The 16308-nt window shown below is 42.9% G+C and overlaps 1 protein-coding gene and 1 pseudogene across 3 annotated transcripts in view; one reads left to right on the forward strand and one right to left on the reverse strand.

The window, feature by feature from the left end:
* The window catches only part of Atxn10 (ataxin 10), a 166907-nt gene that overhangs the window by 49751 nt on the left and 100848 nt on the right, over positions 1 to 16308 (forward strand). For all 3 annotated transcript variants that reach the window (XM_045152030.1, XM_045152028.1, XM_045152029.1), the window contains exon 6: positions 2539 to 2619. In XM_045152030.1, coding sequence (XP_045007965.1) covers positions 2539 to 2619 — 81 coding nt within the window. The remainder of the gene's footprint in view (positions 1 to 2538; positions 2620 to 16308) is intronic.
* LOC123461436 lies at positions 9779 to 10062 on the reverse strand (annotated as a pseudogene).

The raw sequence follows: 16308 nt of genomic DNA on the forward strand, positions 1-16308 counted from the left end.
TTAATCTGCTGTCCTAGCCCTGCCCTTCACCTCTTTTGTACTAGGTCACTGGTTTCTGTACCCCATTGTTGTAGTGACCTTCTTGTTGCTGGGATAAAGCACTTGATCAAAAGCAGCTAATAGGAGGAAAGGATTTATTGTGACTTACAGTCTTGAGTGGAAGCTCCATGATGGCAGGGGACAACATGGCATAAGTAGAGGCTGAACGTCACCTCTGCCACAGCAGGTGAAAAACAGCAGTGGGAGAATGAGCCAACTAACACTGGCAGGCTAGGGGCTAAATAAACCTTAAGGTCCACCCTCATCAATATACCTTCTCTAGCAAGGCTCCACTTCTCGACTGTCACCAGCTGGGGACCAAGCATTCAGAGCATGAGTTTATGGGGGACATGTGATTTAAATAGCAATACTCATGATGCACTTGGTATACTTTAAACATTCTTCTGTGATTATCTGTTTTTTTTTCTTTTCATTTTTTGAGGCAGGCTTTTTTAGCTCAGGCTGACCTGGAATTCACTATGTAGTCTTAGAGTGGCCTTGAACTTATAGCAGTCTTCCTACCTCTGCCACCTGAGTGCTGGGATTAAAGTCATGCACCGCTACACCTGATCTTTTGTGATTATCCTTATGTGGCTCTTTCTCTGCTGTTTGGAAAGAATATGGTAGCTGCTGACACAGTATTTATAATATCGTGGAATGGTTTTCTTTTGATGGGAGTGGTATGGGTGTACAGAATTGGTTTTTTTTTTAAATATATATTTTTTTAAATTTTTTATTTATTTGAGAGAGAGACACACACAGAGAGAAAGACAGATAGAGGGAGAGAGAGAGAATGGGCGCGCCAGGGCTTCCAGCCTCTGCAAACGAACTCCAGACGCGTGCGCCCCCTTGTGCATCTGGCTAACGTGGGACCTGGGGAACCGAGCCTCGAACCAGGGTCCTTAGGCTTCACAGGCAAGCGCTTAACCGCTAAGCCATCTCTCCAGCCCAGAATTGGTTTTTTTCTTTTCTTTTCTTTTCTTTCTTTTTTTGGTGGGGGGAGGTTCGAGGTATGTTCTTACTCTAGCCCAGGTTGACCTGGAATTCACTATGGAGTCTCAAGGTGGCCTTGAACTCACAGCGATTCTCCTACCTCTACCTCCTGAGTGCTGGGATTAAGGGTGTGCGCCACCACACCCCGGCTTTAGAATCGTTTTCTTTTGATGGGAGGGGTATAGGTGGACAGAATCTTGTTACATAGCTCACCTCAAACTTGCTGTGCAACCCAAGGTAGCCTGGAAATTGGCAATCCCCCTGCCTGAGTCTTCTGAGTGCTGGGGTTGCAGACGTGTTGTGTGGTATGCAGCTTGAGTGAATGTTCTGCTTTCCAGTAGCTGAATTATGAGAGAACTTTAGCATCTCAGTTTTATTTGTGAACCAAGGTTGGAATGCATGAACTGTGATTTCAGCTTGATGGCCTAAGTGAATATGAATACTTGAAAAATTTGATTACTATCATTGCTAATTGATTGAGGCAGGGTTTGACTCTAGCTCAGGCTGGCCTTGAACTCAGAACAGTTCTCCTTAGCTCAGCTTCCCAAGTACTGCTGCTTATAGGTATGAGACACCATACCCAGCTACTCTCCATTATTGTTAGAAATAGCTTATATCCAAGAAGTCAGTGGCAGTTTTAAAGGTTACAGAAACAGTAGAACACTTAGTTGGGTTTTAATTTTCCCTACTCAGTAGCGGTGGTGGTAGACCTGTAGGGCCTTGTGTGTGGAGTTGGCCACGAGCAATGTGCCCAGTCCCAGGTGTGCTGTGGTAGGCAAGGGGCTTCGCCTGGTTTTCATATTTAAGAAGAAAGTTAGTATATTTAATACTTTGTAGTTAATAACTAGTTATAAACATTGTATTCCTTAGGTTTTAAATCTTTCTCTCAGATACCTTTTGGTAGATACAATTCAGAATTAATATTACTCCTGTCTTTTTAGATGTCACAGTTATGCTTTGGAGAAATATGCCTTATAATCTTTGCCCGAGGGCTTCCATGGTGGAGTTTTTAAATTCAGATGAGCACATAGCTTGACAATGTGGATGTTTTCTTGGTAACCTGAGAACTCCTGAAGAGTGGGCGATCCAGCCAGGCTCCTCCCTGCGTGCCTGTGGCCTCAGCCTCATGTCTTGGCCGCATTGTGCTTTGCTTCTCTGCTTCACCCCCAGCACCACCTGACTAAGCGCTGTTTTGTCTCCGCTCCATTTACTGTTTCTAGTGAAGGATGTCCCTTCAACCTAGGTAAAGCTGCAGGAGGAATGTGTTCTATTTGAATCAACTTTAATTATTTCAATAAATTTTTCAAATGTAAAAACTAAAGAAAAATGTTTCAAGGACTTTTTATCATTTTTGCTGCTGGTACAAAAGTAGTATGTGAACCTCCTAAAACCTTTAAGATTGTATCAAAATGAGGTGCTTTTTATGCAAGATGTGACTCTTACAGTAGGTAGGCACATGTCTGTTTTGCTGTTTCTCAAAGCTGAATCTTTTCCTCTTCCTCTCAGGTTCTTAATCGTCACAGACCACTTTCTGAAAAGCCCGGAACTGGTGCAAGCCATGTATGCCAAGCTCAGCAGTCAAGAAAGGTAACCCCCAAACCGGTGTGGTGTTGAGTCTTGAGCATTCCATATGCAGCGTGGACTAAAAGCAGCGTGCTTTCTTGCCAGCACAGACCTCTCAGGACATGCGCTGTGCCATGCTCCTTTTACTGTGTGGGTTGACATCACAGCTCAGCCACAACACGCAGTGCTTTACATGTGGTTGTAGAAGTCAGGATGGTACTGCCAGTACATGTATGTTTAAAAAAGTCCTTGATTTTTGGGCTGGAGAGAGAAATGGCTTAATAGTTAAAGTGATTGCCTGCAAAGCCAAAGTATACAGCTTTGGTTCCCTAGGACCCAAGTAAAGCCAGATGCAAAAGGAGGTGCATGTGACTGGAGTTCGTTTGCAGTGGCTAGAGGTCCTGGTGTGCCTATTCTCCCTACCTGCCTCTTTCTTTCTAATAAATAAACAAATGAAATTTTAAAAAATCCTTGATCCTTATAATGACAGTTTATTCAACTGTCTGTTATAGCTGTATATTTAAATGAGCTAATTTCTTCATACTAATGTGAGTATATGGGCTCTACACTGCTGGATTGTAGTTTCTGGTAGAGAACTCACACAAAATAAATTGATAGCTGTCTATGAATTTATACTCATTTCACTAGGAAGTTCTGAAACCTTGGTTCTGTCTTTTTGATACTACTTTATGGGTCCTGTCACCTGGCTTTGATTTAGCTTCATGACCTGTAAAATTAGAGGATGGAAGAAAATAATTTTCAGTGTATTTTACATTCCAATTGAATGTGTTTCCTGAGCTTATTAGAGATACCTCCTTAGGAAAGAATAATATTTACTCAGAAATCACACGTTAGAAGCTTGCATATTTTATAGATTGCAATTGTAGCCACAGTTTTCTTTGCAATGAATTTGGAACCTCTTTGATTTTTTTTTTTTTTTTTCGGTGAGTGTCTTGTGTAGCTTTGGCTGGTCTCAAAGCTGTGTTGATCTTCCTGTCTCTGCTTCCTGAGTGCTGAGGTTATGAGCTTGCAGTGTGTGATACTAGGCCATTTGTCAGGAGGGCAAGGATTTGGTCCTTTTTTTTTCTTCGAGTGTTCACCTGTCCAAATAGTCCTGAGCATGTAGCAAGTATTCAAAAAAAGTATTTTTTTAAAATCAAAACATGAGTTCATGAGTGAGCAAATACCTGTCAATTAAAAGCTTATTTAGTAGACTGATTAGTATATAACATCATTTACTGAGTTAGAAAACTTCAGACGTACTCCCAGCTCTTCCCTGTTACATCATCATCTCAGTATCCCAGGAATCTCTTGTCTCTTGTCATAGCCCTGCCTTGCCCTTACGACATCTTTGACACCAGTTAGCACATCACCTGTGTGAGTGCTGGAGTTGCTTCCTTTCTCTATCCCGTTTCTGTGACCAGCCATCATTTCATAGTTATCTGTTCCAGTAATAGCCTTTACAGTGGACAATATAAACCTAGTGAAGCAAGATGATATTATAACATTTACTTGTATTATAGCTTAAAAAAAACAAAGAAATTAAACTTTGCTAATACTTCATATCTGGTTTGACAGTAACAGGTTTGCTATAAAGTACATGCACCAGTGGTGTGACATGCGTATCTTTATAAAATTTTTTTTTTGCTTATTTTTATTTATTTATTTGAGAGCAACAGGCAGAGAGAAAGAGAGAGAGAGAGAGAGGGAGGGAGGGAGGGAGAGGGAGGGAGGGAGAGGGAGAGAGAATGAGAGAATGGGCACGCCAGGGCCACCAGCCACTGCAAATGAACTCCAGATGAATGCGCCCCCTTGTGCATCTGGCTAACATGGGTCCTAGGAATCGAGCCTCGAACCGGGGTCCTTAGGCTTCATAGGCACGTGCTTAACTACTAAGCCATCTCTTCAGCGCAATGCATATCTTTTTATTGAACTAAAACTTTGGAGATCACAGAACCCAAAGAATGCTGCTACTGGAGTATGTGCTGAGCTGTTGTCTTTTTCTTTCGTTGTTCCTTCATTTTCAAATACATTTTAAAGTTATTTATTTATTTATTTGAGAGAGTCAGAGAGAGAGAGACAGACAGACAGAGAAAATGGGCATGCCAGGGCATTTAGCCACTGCAAACGAACTCCAGACGCATGTGCCACCTTGTGCATCTGGCTTACGTGGGTACTGAGGAATTGAACCTGTATCTGTTGGCTTTGCAGGCAAATGCCTTAACCGCTAAGCCATCCTTCCAGCCCTGAGTCATAGTGTCTCCTAGTTCTGTCTGTCATTTGTAGACAGTGTATTGCTCTTTATTCAAGGCTGACCTTGGACTCATGACAGTCCTCTGCTTAACTTCTGTGGCTTTGTGCTTTGTACATGCTGGGCAAGCACTCTACCAACTGAGCTACCTTCCCAGCCCCGCTTTGCCTAACTTTTTTTTTTTTTTTGCTTGCAATAAAGGGTTATAATTAGCACTAACAGTGATTTAACAGTATTTCACCAAACCTAACAATGTTTAACTCCTGTCCCAATATCCCAGGGAGCAGTGGGTCCTTCTAGTCTTTTATTTTTAAAATTTAATTATTTTTTTATTAGCAACTTCCATGATTATAAACAATATCCCATGGTAATTCCCTTCCTACCCCTACTTTCGTTTTTGAAACTCCACTCTCCATCATATCCCCTTCTCCTCTCAATCAGTATCCTTTTATTTTGATGTCATGATCTTTTCCTCCTATTGTGATGGTCTTGTGTAGGTAGTGTCAGGCACTGTGAGGTCATGGACATCCAGGCCATTTGGTGTCTGTGGGGGAGCACGTTGTAAGGAGTCCTACCCTTCCTTTGGCTCTTACATTCTTTCCGCCACCTCTTCCGCAATGGACCCTGAGCCTTGGAAGGTGTGATAGAGATATTGCAGCACTGAGCACTCCTCTGTCACTTCTTCTCAGCACCATGGTGCCTTCTGAGTCATCCCAAGGTCACTGCCATCTGAAAAGAGAAGATTCTCTACCAACAGTGAGAGTAACATTGATATATAGGTATGAACATTAAGAGAAGTGCTTCCTGGGCAGTTTGCTGAGCATAGTTTATACATTTAGCCAGACAGCAACAGACATTACACCCCTCAGGCTCATGACTACCCCTGTCTTAGGTTTTCAGTATCAGGGATGTATTCCCTCCCATGGAGCAGGCCTCCAGTCCAATTAGAGGGTAGTTGGTTTCCACCATGACAGATGTGCCACTCTTGCACCTGTTGGCTCATGTGGCCTAGCTGGCCAAATATAAGGCTTGCAGTGTCCACTGTTGAGTATCTTCATGGGTGGTATCTCTTTCTCCCATCGAACTACATGTAGAATGGCTTCTTCCAGCTTTCTGTCTGCTGGTCTACATGGAAGAGGTTATCAGCTCAGTTCCAGCAGGATTTTTCAGTGTCCTTGCAGCCCAAGTATGTGGAGTCTTCAGCAATAGGGTCTTACCATCTATTCCTGGTGGGAAACCAAGAGCCTTGGCAATGGCCTATAATGTTTTGGGTGCATCTGGGACCTCCCTGGCCAACAACTCACTGGAAGGTATCCCATCCCTGGCACTGAAAATTTCCTAGTAGCGATCTACAGCTCCTGAGTGTACCATCTTCCAAAAAAGTAGGTTTTCTACAAAACTCCTTCTACAAAGCCAGCATCACCCTGATACCAAAACCAGGCAAAGATAGAACAAAAAAAGAAAATTACAGACCAATCTCCTTCATGAACATAGATGTAAAGAATCTCAACAAAATATTGACAAACAGAATACAAGAATATATCAGAAAGATCATTCACCCGACCAAGTAGGCTTTATTCCAGAGATGCAGGGATGGGTCAGCATATGCAAATTGATAAATGTAATACATTATATAAATGGACTGAAGGACTAAAATCACATGATCATCTCATTAGATACAAAGAAAGCGTTTGACAAAATCCAACATCCCTTCATGATAAAAGTCCTACAGAGACTGGGAATAGAAGGAACATATCTCAACATAATAGAGACTTTTTTTGACAAGCCTACAGCCAACATATTACTAAGTGGGGAAAAACTGGAAGTTTTTCCACTAAAATCAGGAACAAGACAAGGGTGTCCACTGGCCCCACTTTTATTTAACATAGTACCTGAAATCTTAGCCATAGCAATAAGGCAAGAGACACACATAAAAGGGATACAAATTGGAAAGGAAGAGATCAAGTTATCATTATTTGCAGAGGATATGTATCTATATTTAGAAGACCCTGAAGACTACCAGCAAACTGTTAGAGCTGATAAACACCCATAGCCATGTAGCAGGATACAAAATAAACACACAGAAATCAGTCACCTTCCTATATGCTAACAGCAAACACACAGAGGATGAAATCAGAGAAACACTCCCATTCACAATTGCATCAAATAAATAAGTAAATAAAGTACCTTGGAATAAACCTAACTAAGGAAGTGGAGGAGGATTTCTACAATGCAAACTTTAAAACACTCCAGTGAGAAATTGCAGAAGACACTAGGAAATGGAAAAGCACCCCTTGTTCTTGGATCGGAAGAATCAATATTGTGAAAATGGCAATCTTACCAAAAGCAATCTATACATTTAATGCAGTCCCCATCAAAATTCCAATGGCATTCTTCACAGATATAGAAAAAACAATCCAAAAATTCATTTGGAATCACAAAAAATCTTGAATATCTAAAACAACCCTGAGTAACATAAATAAGGCTGGTGGTATCACCATACTTGATTTTAACCTATACTACAGAACCATAGTAACAAAAACTGTGGTACTGGCACAAAAGCAGACATGTAGATCAGTGGAACAGAATAGAGGACCCAGATGTAAGTCCAGGTAGCTGTAGCTACCTGATACTCAACAAAAGTGCCAAAAATACTCAATGGAGAAAAGACAGCCAGTTCAGCCAGTGGTGGTGGGAAAACTGGATATGTATCTGTAGAAGGATGAAAATAGATTCTTCTCTCTCTCCATGCACAAGAATTATTTCCAAATGTATTACAGACCTTAATATTAGACCTGAAACTCTGAAACTGCTAGAGGAAAAAGTAGGGGAAGCCCTTCAACATATTGGTCTTGGCAAAGTCTTTCTAAATACAACCCCAATTGATCTTGCAGTAAAACCACAGATTAACTGCTGGGACCTCATGAAATTACAAAGATTTTGTGTGGGAAAGGACACTGTGAATAAAGCAAAGAGTCAACCTACAGAATGGGAAAAAATCTTTGCCAGCTGTACATCTGAAAAGGATTAATATCTAGGATATACAAAGAACTCAAAAAATTAAATAATAAGAAATCAAACAAACCAATTAAAAATGGGCTATGGACTAAATAGAGAGTCATCAGGGAAATGCAGATTGAAACTATGTTAAGACTCCACCTCACTCCTATCAGATTGGCTACCATCATGAAAACAAATGACCATAAATGCTGTCGAGGATGTGGAAAAAGAAGAACACTTTTACACTGTTGGTGAGAAAGCAATCTGGTCTAGCCATTGTGGAAATCAGTGTGGAGGTTCCTAAGACAGCTAAAAATTGATCTACCACATGATCCAGCTATAGCACTCCTAGACATATATCTGAAGGACTCATCTCACTACCTTAGACATACGTGCTCAACCATGCTTATTGTTGCTCTATTCACAACAGCTGGGAAATGGAACCAGCTTGGATGTCCCTTAACTGATGAATGGATAATGAAGATGTGCCTAACTTTTTAATGGAAGGTATAGTGTAGGGTTTCTGTGGTGTACTCAATGCTGAGAATATGTAGCCTAACACACTAGCATTTGAGCAAGGATACTCCTTTTTCTGTAGCATGACTTTGTGTGTAGATGATAGTGACGCTGTGGTTTTGGAGCAACTCAGTTAAAAACAGTGGTAGAGTCCCTGAGACTTGGGGCTGGCAGCCTCAAGAGTTTATCTGCTGTTTGTGCATGCTCTGTTTGTATCCAAGGGCAGCAATAGGTCAGAACTCCAAGGAGGGGTTGGGGAGATGGCTCAGCAGTTAAAGGTACTTACTGGCAAAGCCTGATGGCCTAGGTTTAATTTTCCAGTACCACATAAAGCCAGGTGTACAAACTGGCTCATTGTTTGGAGTTCCTTTGCAGTGGCAGAATGCCCTGATGCATTGCCTGCCTCTCTCTCTTTCTCTTCCTTTTCTCCCTCAAATATATAATTATTAAGGCAAAAAACAACAACAAAAAAACAAACTCCCAAGGAGGCACAGTCAGGCCAGGATGAAGTTAGGGAAAAGGTCTGTTATCCTTGGGCACTGCATAGCATTGAGGTGTTATGGTGATACTCAGGAAAGACTTTGTTCTCTCAGAAGACTTTTATTTACAAATATGTGGTTAAATCTGAAGTTTAATATTTATTGGCCACTTTATAAATGTAGAAAAATGTCATTTTTTCGTTGCAAATACTTTTATTTATTTTTTATTTTTTAAAATATTCTTTTATTTATTTGCAAGCATCTGACTTTATGTGGGTACTGGGGAATTGAACCTGGGCCTTTAGCTTTTCAGACAAGTGCCTTAACTGCTGAGCCATTTCTCCAGTCGGATGCAAATACTCTTAATAAAGTATATCAAAGACAACTTTGTGTTTAAATGTTTTTTTTAAATTAATTAATTAATTAATTTGAGAGCGACAGACACAGAGAGAAAGACAGATAGAGGGAGAGAGAGAGAATGGGCGCGCCAGGGCTTCCAGCCTCTGCAAACGAACTCCAGACGCGTGCGCCCCCTTGTGCATCTGGCTAACGTGGGACCTGGGGAACTGAGCCTCAAACCGGGGTCCTTAGGCTTCACAGACACACGCTTAACCGCTAAGCCATCTCTCCAGCCTGTGTTTAAATGTTTTTGAGGGCTGGAGAGATGGCTTAGCGGTTAAGCGCTTGCCTGTGAAGCCTAAGGACCCCAGTTCGAGGCTCGGTTCCCCAGGTCCCACATTAGCCAGATGCACAAGGGGGCGCACGCGTCTGGAGTTCGTTTGCAGAGGCTGGAAGCCCTGGCGCGCCCATTCTCTCTCTCTCCCTCTATCTGTCTTTCTCTCTGTGTCTGTCGCTCTCAAATAAAATAAATAAATAAAAATTAAATGTTTTTGAGCCCATTCAAGAGTGTTAAATTACTGAGAAGGACTTGAGACAGTTACTCCATCTGAAAAAAGCTGTGCACAGATGCAAAATAATCATTGAAGGCTGATAAAATAATGAATTTCAAATGAGTGGTGTAACTGTCACATACCACAGTTTTTCGTTTTGAAGTTGCCCCTCTGTGTGTACTAAGTCTTTTTCAACCCACTGCTCAAAACCAATAGGCTCTTTAGACGTGGTCTTTTCAATCCTCAAGGTCCTCACTAAGTAGCTTTGTATCACAAGCTTTTTAATCTTTACATGTTTGTGAAAACAAATAATGAACTCCTGGGGGAACATTCCAGTGGTAGTCCAAAATGTTCCTGATTTCCCATCAATGATATTCTCAGGTGTGTACTTTTCATTACATGTCATTTTAAGAAGGAACTTCATTTTTAATTCTACATTTTGTGCTTTCTTGTGTGTGTGTGTGTGTGTGTGTATGATTTATTTATTAGAGGCAGAAAGGGTGGTGGAGAGAGAGAAAAAAAAAAACATAGGGGTGGCAGGGCCTCTAGCCACTGCAAATGAACTCCAGATGCATGCGCCACCTTGCTTATGTGGCACCTCCTTAGGCTTCACAGGCATGTGCCTTAACTGTTAAGCCATCTCTCCAGCCTCATTTTGTGCTTTCTGTTAGTAAATACATTATGAGGAAAAGCAGTGATATGTTTTTCTGAGCAAGTTTGGATACAACTCTTGTTATGTAAATCAGGAATTATTTTAAACTGAGCCAGGCATTGTGGCACAAGCCTTTAATCCCAGCACTCGGGAGGCAGAGGTAGGATCGCTGTGAGTTCGAGGCCACCCTGAGATTACATACTGAATTCCATGTGTGGACTAGAGAAACCCTACCTCGGGGGAAAAAAAAGTAAAGGAATTATTTTAAGCCCTTTATACATAGTAATTATCTTACTCTAGAAGTCCTCTGCTGCTGACATACCCACATTACAGAAGTGTGCGCTTTCAGGTGTGCTCTTCATTGCGAGAGGATGAGTACATGTGTGCACTGAGTGGACGACCTATCTACAGTGTGGATGTGTGCACTGAGAAAGGTGAAACACCGGTGTTGCAGAAATTTGCGTTGAGTCAGTAAGAAAGCCAAGTGTGACTGAAAGAGGATGTCCCTCCTGTAGCTTCCCCTCATCATCCTCCTCCTAGTTGGTCCCAGCAGTTCCAGCAAAAGGAACAGAGGTAATGGTGACTGTGGTGAGGATTTTAGATCTAGTGAGGAAGAAAAATTTAAATAGAAAAGGATCAGTAACAGGTTTTTAAATCTAATATGTACACTTAATTTTTCATTCTCCATCATTCCTACAGTGTAGAAGTACAGTATAGATGTGCACACTGAGGATGGCGACATGCCCACAGCGTGGATGTGTACCAGTTATATCCCGTGTGTTAGAAGGAGCTGCCAGAGTTAGTGGTACACAGGCCTGCTACCTACCCTCAAGGATCCTGCGGACTTGGGCGAATGAGTATGTTAATAAAGGGTCATGGGGTGTGTTTAGGAAATGGCACTGCAGAGGAGCCAAGCTGGTGCTTCTGGAGAAAGAGTGGGAGAGGAGAGAGGAAAATTCTTGTCCTCACTACCTCTCAATGATCTTGGAGGCTAGGCAAGGTTTTGTTAGGCTTGTGGGAAGAACAGGACATTTTCCCAGCTGAAACAATGACCTAATCAGCTACAGATGATACAGAGGAAGGAGTCTTTGGATGTGTTTTAGGGGACAATGAAAATTCCATTTTTATTGGAATAAAAAGAGAGCAACGGGAGATTGCTGAGCAGGCAGACCACTATTGAGCTTTGTTTTGGTAGTGAGAGCTTGTGGTTCATGCAGCTATGTCTACTGAATACACCAGCCTGCTGTCTGTGGGGCCTGTGTCGCATTGGTGAGACTAATAAAACAAGTAAGTCATGCACTGTGCTCCCTGGTGATGCAGTGAAGCAGGGAGGGGTGCTATCAGGTGGGGCAACTTCCTACCTGTGGAGTCCAGGATCCCATGTCTAGGGATTGAGGGGTGACCTATGAGTGCTGAGGCCTGTGTGGTAACTAACAGTAACCACTAGATGTAGCACTTATTAGTGAGTTATTTGTTGATGATGTTTCTGCTGATATAGAGGGCCTATCCTGGGAGGAGGGCCTAGGGTTTTGGTAGAAATGCTGAGAATTCCAAGTACTGTAGAAGCTTGGGCCTTGGCCACCTTCTGAGGGAGAACAAATGTGTTCTTTGTTCAAAGCTGTTCTTTGGCAGGTCAGTGGGGCTAAAGTGAGCTTTTCTCAACAAGGTTATATAATAAGCAAACTTGTCTCCTTTGTGTGGGAATCCTTGGGAGAACCAAGAAGATAAGAACTTACCTGAAACATTTCCCATGTTCTGGAACAGTTGAGGAACCTCACTGGAGAATGCTGGCAGGATACGTGTTCCTCAAGCAAGCACACACATCAGAACCACCTGAGGTGCCCGGGCTGTTTCCAACCTTCTGGGTTAGAATATCTGAATTGGGTCAGAGCTGTTAGGTTAAAATCATTGGTGAATATGTCAGTTAAACACAACCAAGTATCTGCCAGTGGTTCCTGAGGTACAGTGCTGAGCAGCATTGAGCACAGCCCTACGTGGTATGGTGGGCAGTACTGTGTTTAGTGCCTGTGTGAAAGTGCTCTTTGTGTGAAGTCACTCTCAGTGTTGTCAAGGATCCGGCTCTTTTGTCTTGGGGCTGGAGCATATTGTTTAGTGAGGACCTCATGGATTTTTACAAGCTTCATTCAGTCAGTGTGGTATGACTCAGAAAAAAGGAGAGCCCACATTTATGTATGCTTCCTGGTGAACCAGCATGGAATACTGTCGATGGTATAGGCCACTTTGACTTGAGGGCTGTGCATACTCAAGTCAAAGCTACATGTATGGGCTGGGTGTCATGGCCCATGCCTTTAATTTCAGCACTTGGGAGGCAGAGGAAAGAGAGTTGTGAGTTTGAAGCCAGCCTGGAACTACAGTTTTGAGTGCCAGGCCAGCTGAGCTAGAGTAAGACCCTACCTTGGAGGGGAAAAAAAAAAGGTACGTGTATGAACAAGGAACTAGAACAATGGACAAATGTAATTTGGGCCATGCACTTATTTAGATGAGTTACTTGGCCTTTCTGGAGCTATTGATTCCTCAGGGAGAACAGGTAATAATCACCTGATGAAATGGTTGTGCTGACTAGCTGAGTCATATTAAGAGCTCAGTGCTTGTCTTCTCCTTAATCCATCCCTCCTCCCTCATCCCTTGTTATGTTGCTCGGGCTGGCCTCAAACTCTGCTGCAGCTGAATCCTTCCATCCTAGACCCTAGTTGGGATTACACTGGAACTGCAGCATGCACCACCGTGCTCAGCACGAGCTGCTGATTCTGCTTCCAGTATTACTATTGTTGCCATAACCACAGCTCTGCCTCCTTGGCTGTCCTTGGCTTTCCTCCCACACGTGATCCTGTGTCTCTGGGAGGCAGTGGCATGACAAATACTGTGATGAACATGGGAGACAATGTGTTTGAAGGAGGAACGGTTTATTCTGGCTGATGGGTTAAGAGGCTGTAGCCTGTGTTCACTTGGTTCTTAGTGTTTGTCATCTTGTGGTGGAAGCAAGTGTTCTCCTCCTGTAGGCTGGAGGCAGAGGGGGAAAAAGAACCCACTTCCTCCATCTAGTCGTAGGGACCAAGAGCCATTTGAGGATAGCTCATAGTCTAACTAAACACCACTGTTGTCTCAAAGCACCGCAGCTCCTGCATTTCCCACACGGGAGCCTAAGGCTTTGTAGGTACTGTGCTTACCCACGTACAAAGGGGCAGCATGCTGATTCCGCTTTCTTAATTTCTGAAGATACAAAAGAGACTGTGAGCAGCACTCACCATCTGTCATGGGTAGCTTACTGCTGAGGGGTAATGCAATTTTTAGCTTTTGTGACATATGCTATTTAACCAGTTATACATTAGGAGAAGTTCAAAATGTAAATTGAAAATTTGTTGGGGATGTCAGTCCTTGAATTTGAGTTATAGATACTTTATTTTCTATTCTACAATGCTCATGAAACACTCTTTCCCCTGTCTCTGCCTTTACTCCAGGTCCTCATAGAAACCACCATTTTAGGATGGTATGTATGTGGCGTTAAATGCTAGCCTTCATGAGTTTAAGCATAACTTTGATTTTTTGCTATAGAATTCTTCTCCCAAATCCCTTGTTTTAAAGGATTTGCTTTAAATGTTAATTTCTTTAAAAATAAAACAAAAATCATAATTTTGAAGGGAGAGTGTGTTACAATTAGGTTTCAGCTGAATTAGAAAGAATGTTCAGGGCTGGAGAGATGACTCAACAGTTAGGTGCTTGCCTGCAAAGCCTGACGACTGGAGTTCAGTTCCCCAGTGTCTGCCTGGAGCCAAATGCACAGCATGGCACGTACGCCTGGAGATCGTTTGCAGTGGTTAGAGCCACTGGTGAACCCATGTTCTCTCTGTTATTTGTAATGGTTCACGCCTCTAATCCCAATACTCAGGGGACAGAGGTAGGAGGATCACTGTGAGTCATAGCCATCCTGAGACTACATAGCAAATTCCAGGTCAGCCTGGACTAGAGTGAGAACCTACCTCAAAATAAATAACCAGATAGATAGATAGATAGATAGATAGATAGATAGATAGATAGATAGATAGATGGGAGTGTTCATGATGATGAGTGCTTGACTAGGAAATGAGGGTGTGTCTGGGGTGCCTGAAGTGCCCAAGTGGTGGTTCTGTGGCTGGGAGGAAAAAGACTGAGTCCCATGTGCGAGATCCTGCTGAGCCTTCAGCCAGGTGTGCAGGTTCTGCATCCTGTGTGCTTTGAGTATGTGGCGTGATGAGCAGCATCTGTTGGGCCAGTTATGTTTATCTGAAGAGCAACATAGTCACACGACACATGGTACTTTGGTCTGCAGTGAACTGCATATATGCCAGCAACCCCTTAAGATTAGAATAGGACTGAAAAATTCCTAGAACATCTTATCTGTGAGACCTTAGCCACATGATTTTGGTGATACTGGCACAAACATACCTACTTCCTCGCCAGTTGCCTGAAAACAGCATACATCTGGTTATTCACAGTGCACAGTACTTGGTCATGAATGGCCTATGTCTAGTATACTGGTTATTGCTATTAGGAGCGTCCCCAGGAAAAGAATTGACTGTAACAAAGTATGCTGGTTTCCACCAGCAGCAGTCTTACCCATGTTATTTTCACCATACTCTTCATGGTATTCTGATGCCTGCTGCATCTTGGAGTTTCTCAGTGACTCAATGAGGTTCAACACAACCAAGAAGTCACCTAATGATGCATTCATCAGAACTTGTCCTTGTTGTCAAGGGATACCACTTCTGAGTTGAGCGTGGCTTCCTCCTGCCTGGAAGAATCAAGCTTCTGCATTGTAGTGCACATTCCCAGTGGTGCAGCACCTTTTGGAGTGTTGCAGTCCGGTTCGCATCGCTGGTAGAAATCACCCAACCAAGAGCAGCTTCTGGGAATAAGAGTTTTATTTTGGCTTACAGGCTCGAGGGGAAGCTCCATGATGGCAGGGGAAAACGATGGCATGAGCAGAGGGTGGACATCACCCCCTGGCCAACAGAAGGTGGACCACAGCAACAGGAGGGTGTGCCAAACACTGGCACGGGGAAACTGGCTATAAAGCCAATAAGCCCGCCCCCAACAATACACTCCCTCCAGGAGGCATTAATTCCCACATCTCCATCAGCTGGGAACCTAGCATTCAGAACACCTAAGTGTATGGGGGACACCTGAATCAAACCACCACATGGAGTGTGTGCTTTCCAACGCAGAAGGAGGGCAGCAAGAGCAAAAGACAAGAGCTGCCAGCTTCAGTTCGCGTAGCTGCCCTGCTCCTGCAGCTGTGCTGTTTGAAGAGCAGGGCATTATCCTCGTAGCTGGAGGGAGGGTTTGCGGCGTTGGTGGAGGTGATATGGTCCTGTGACCACACAGCTTTTTTTTTTTTTAAATTATTTTTTAAATTTGTTTGAGAGTGACAGAGAGAGAAAGATGGGGGTGGGGGGAGAGAGAGAGAGAGAGAGAGAGAGAGAGACAATGGGCGCGCCAGGGATTCCAGCCACTGCAAATGAACTCCAGATGAGTGCACCCCCTTGTGCATCTGGCTAACGTAGGTCCTGAGGAATCGAGCCTCGAACCGGGGTCTTTAGGCTTCACAGGCAAGTGCTTAACCATTAAGCCATCTCTCCAGCCCCCACACAGCTTTTGTGTCAGCTCCTCAGCAGCTTCTTGGAATATGGCACGAAACATCTGTTTGCAGATGATATTCAAAGTTACTTTGCTATTTTTATGTACTGAAGATTTGTCAACAGTTTTTCTTTCAAAATTACTCTTCTTAGGCCTCATTTCAGATTCATTTAATCAAGCTTGCAGAGGTGGTTTTGATAGAAAAAAAGCTAAAAGTTGAACTGATTCACTGAGTTACTATAAGAGTTAATTACTGAGGAGCTAAACTTATCTGTCAGCAGATGGAAAAAT

This window comes from Jaculus jaculus, chromosome 6 (genome assembly GCF_020740685.1).
Source record: "Jaculus jaculus isolate mJacJac1 chromosome 6, mJacJac1.mat.Y.cur, whole genome shotgun sequence".
NCBI classification, from domain to species: Eukaryota; Metazoa; Chordata; class Mammalia; order Rodentia; family Dipodidae; genus Jaculus; species Jaculus jaculus.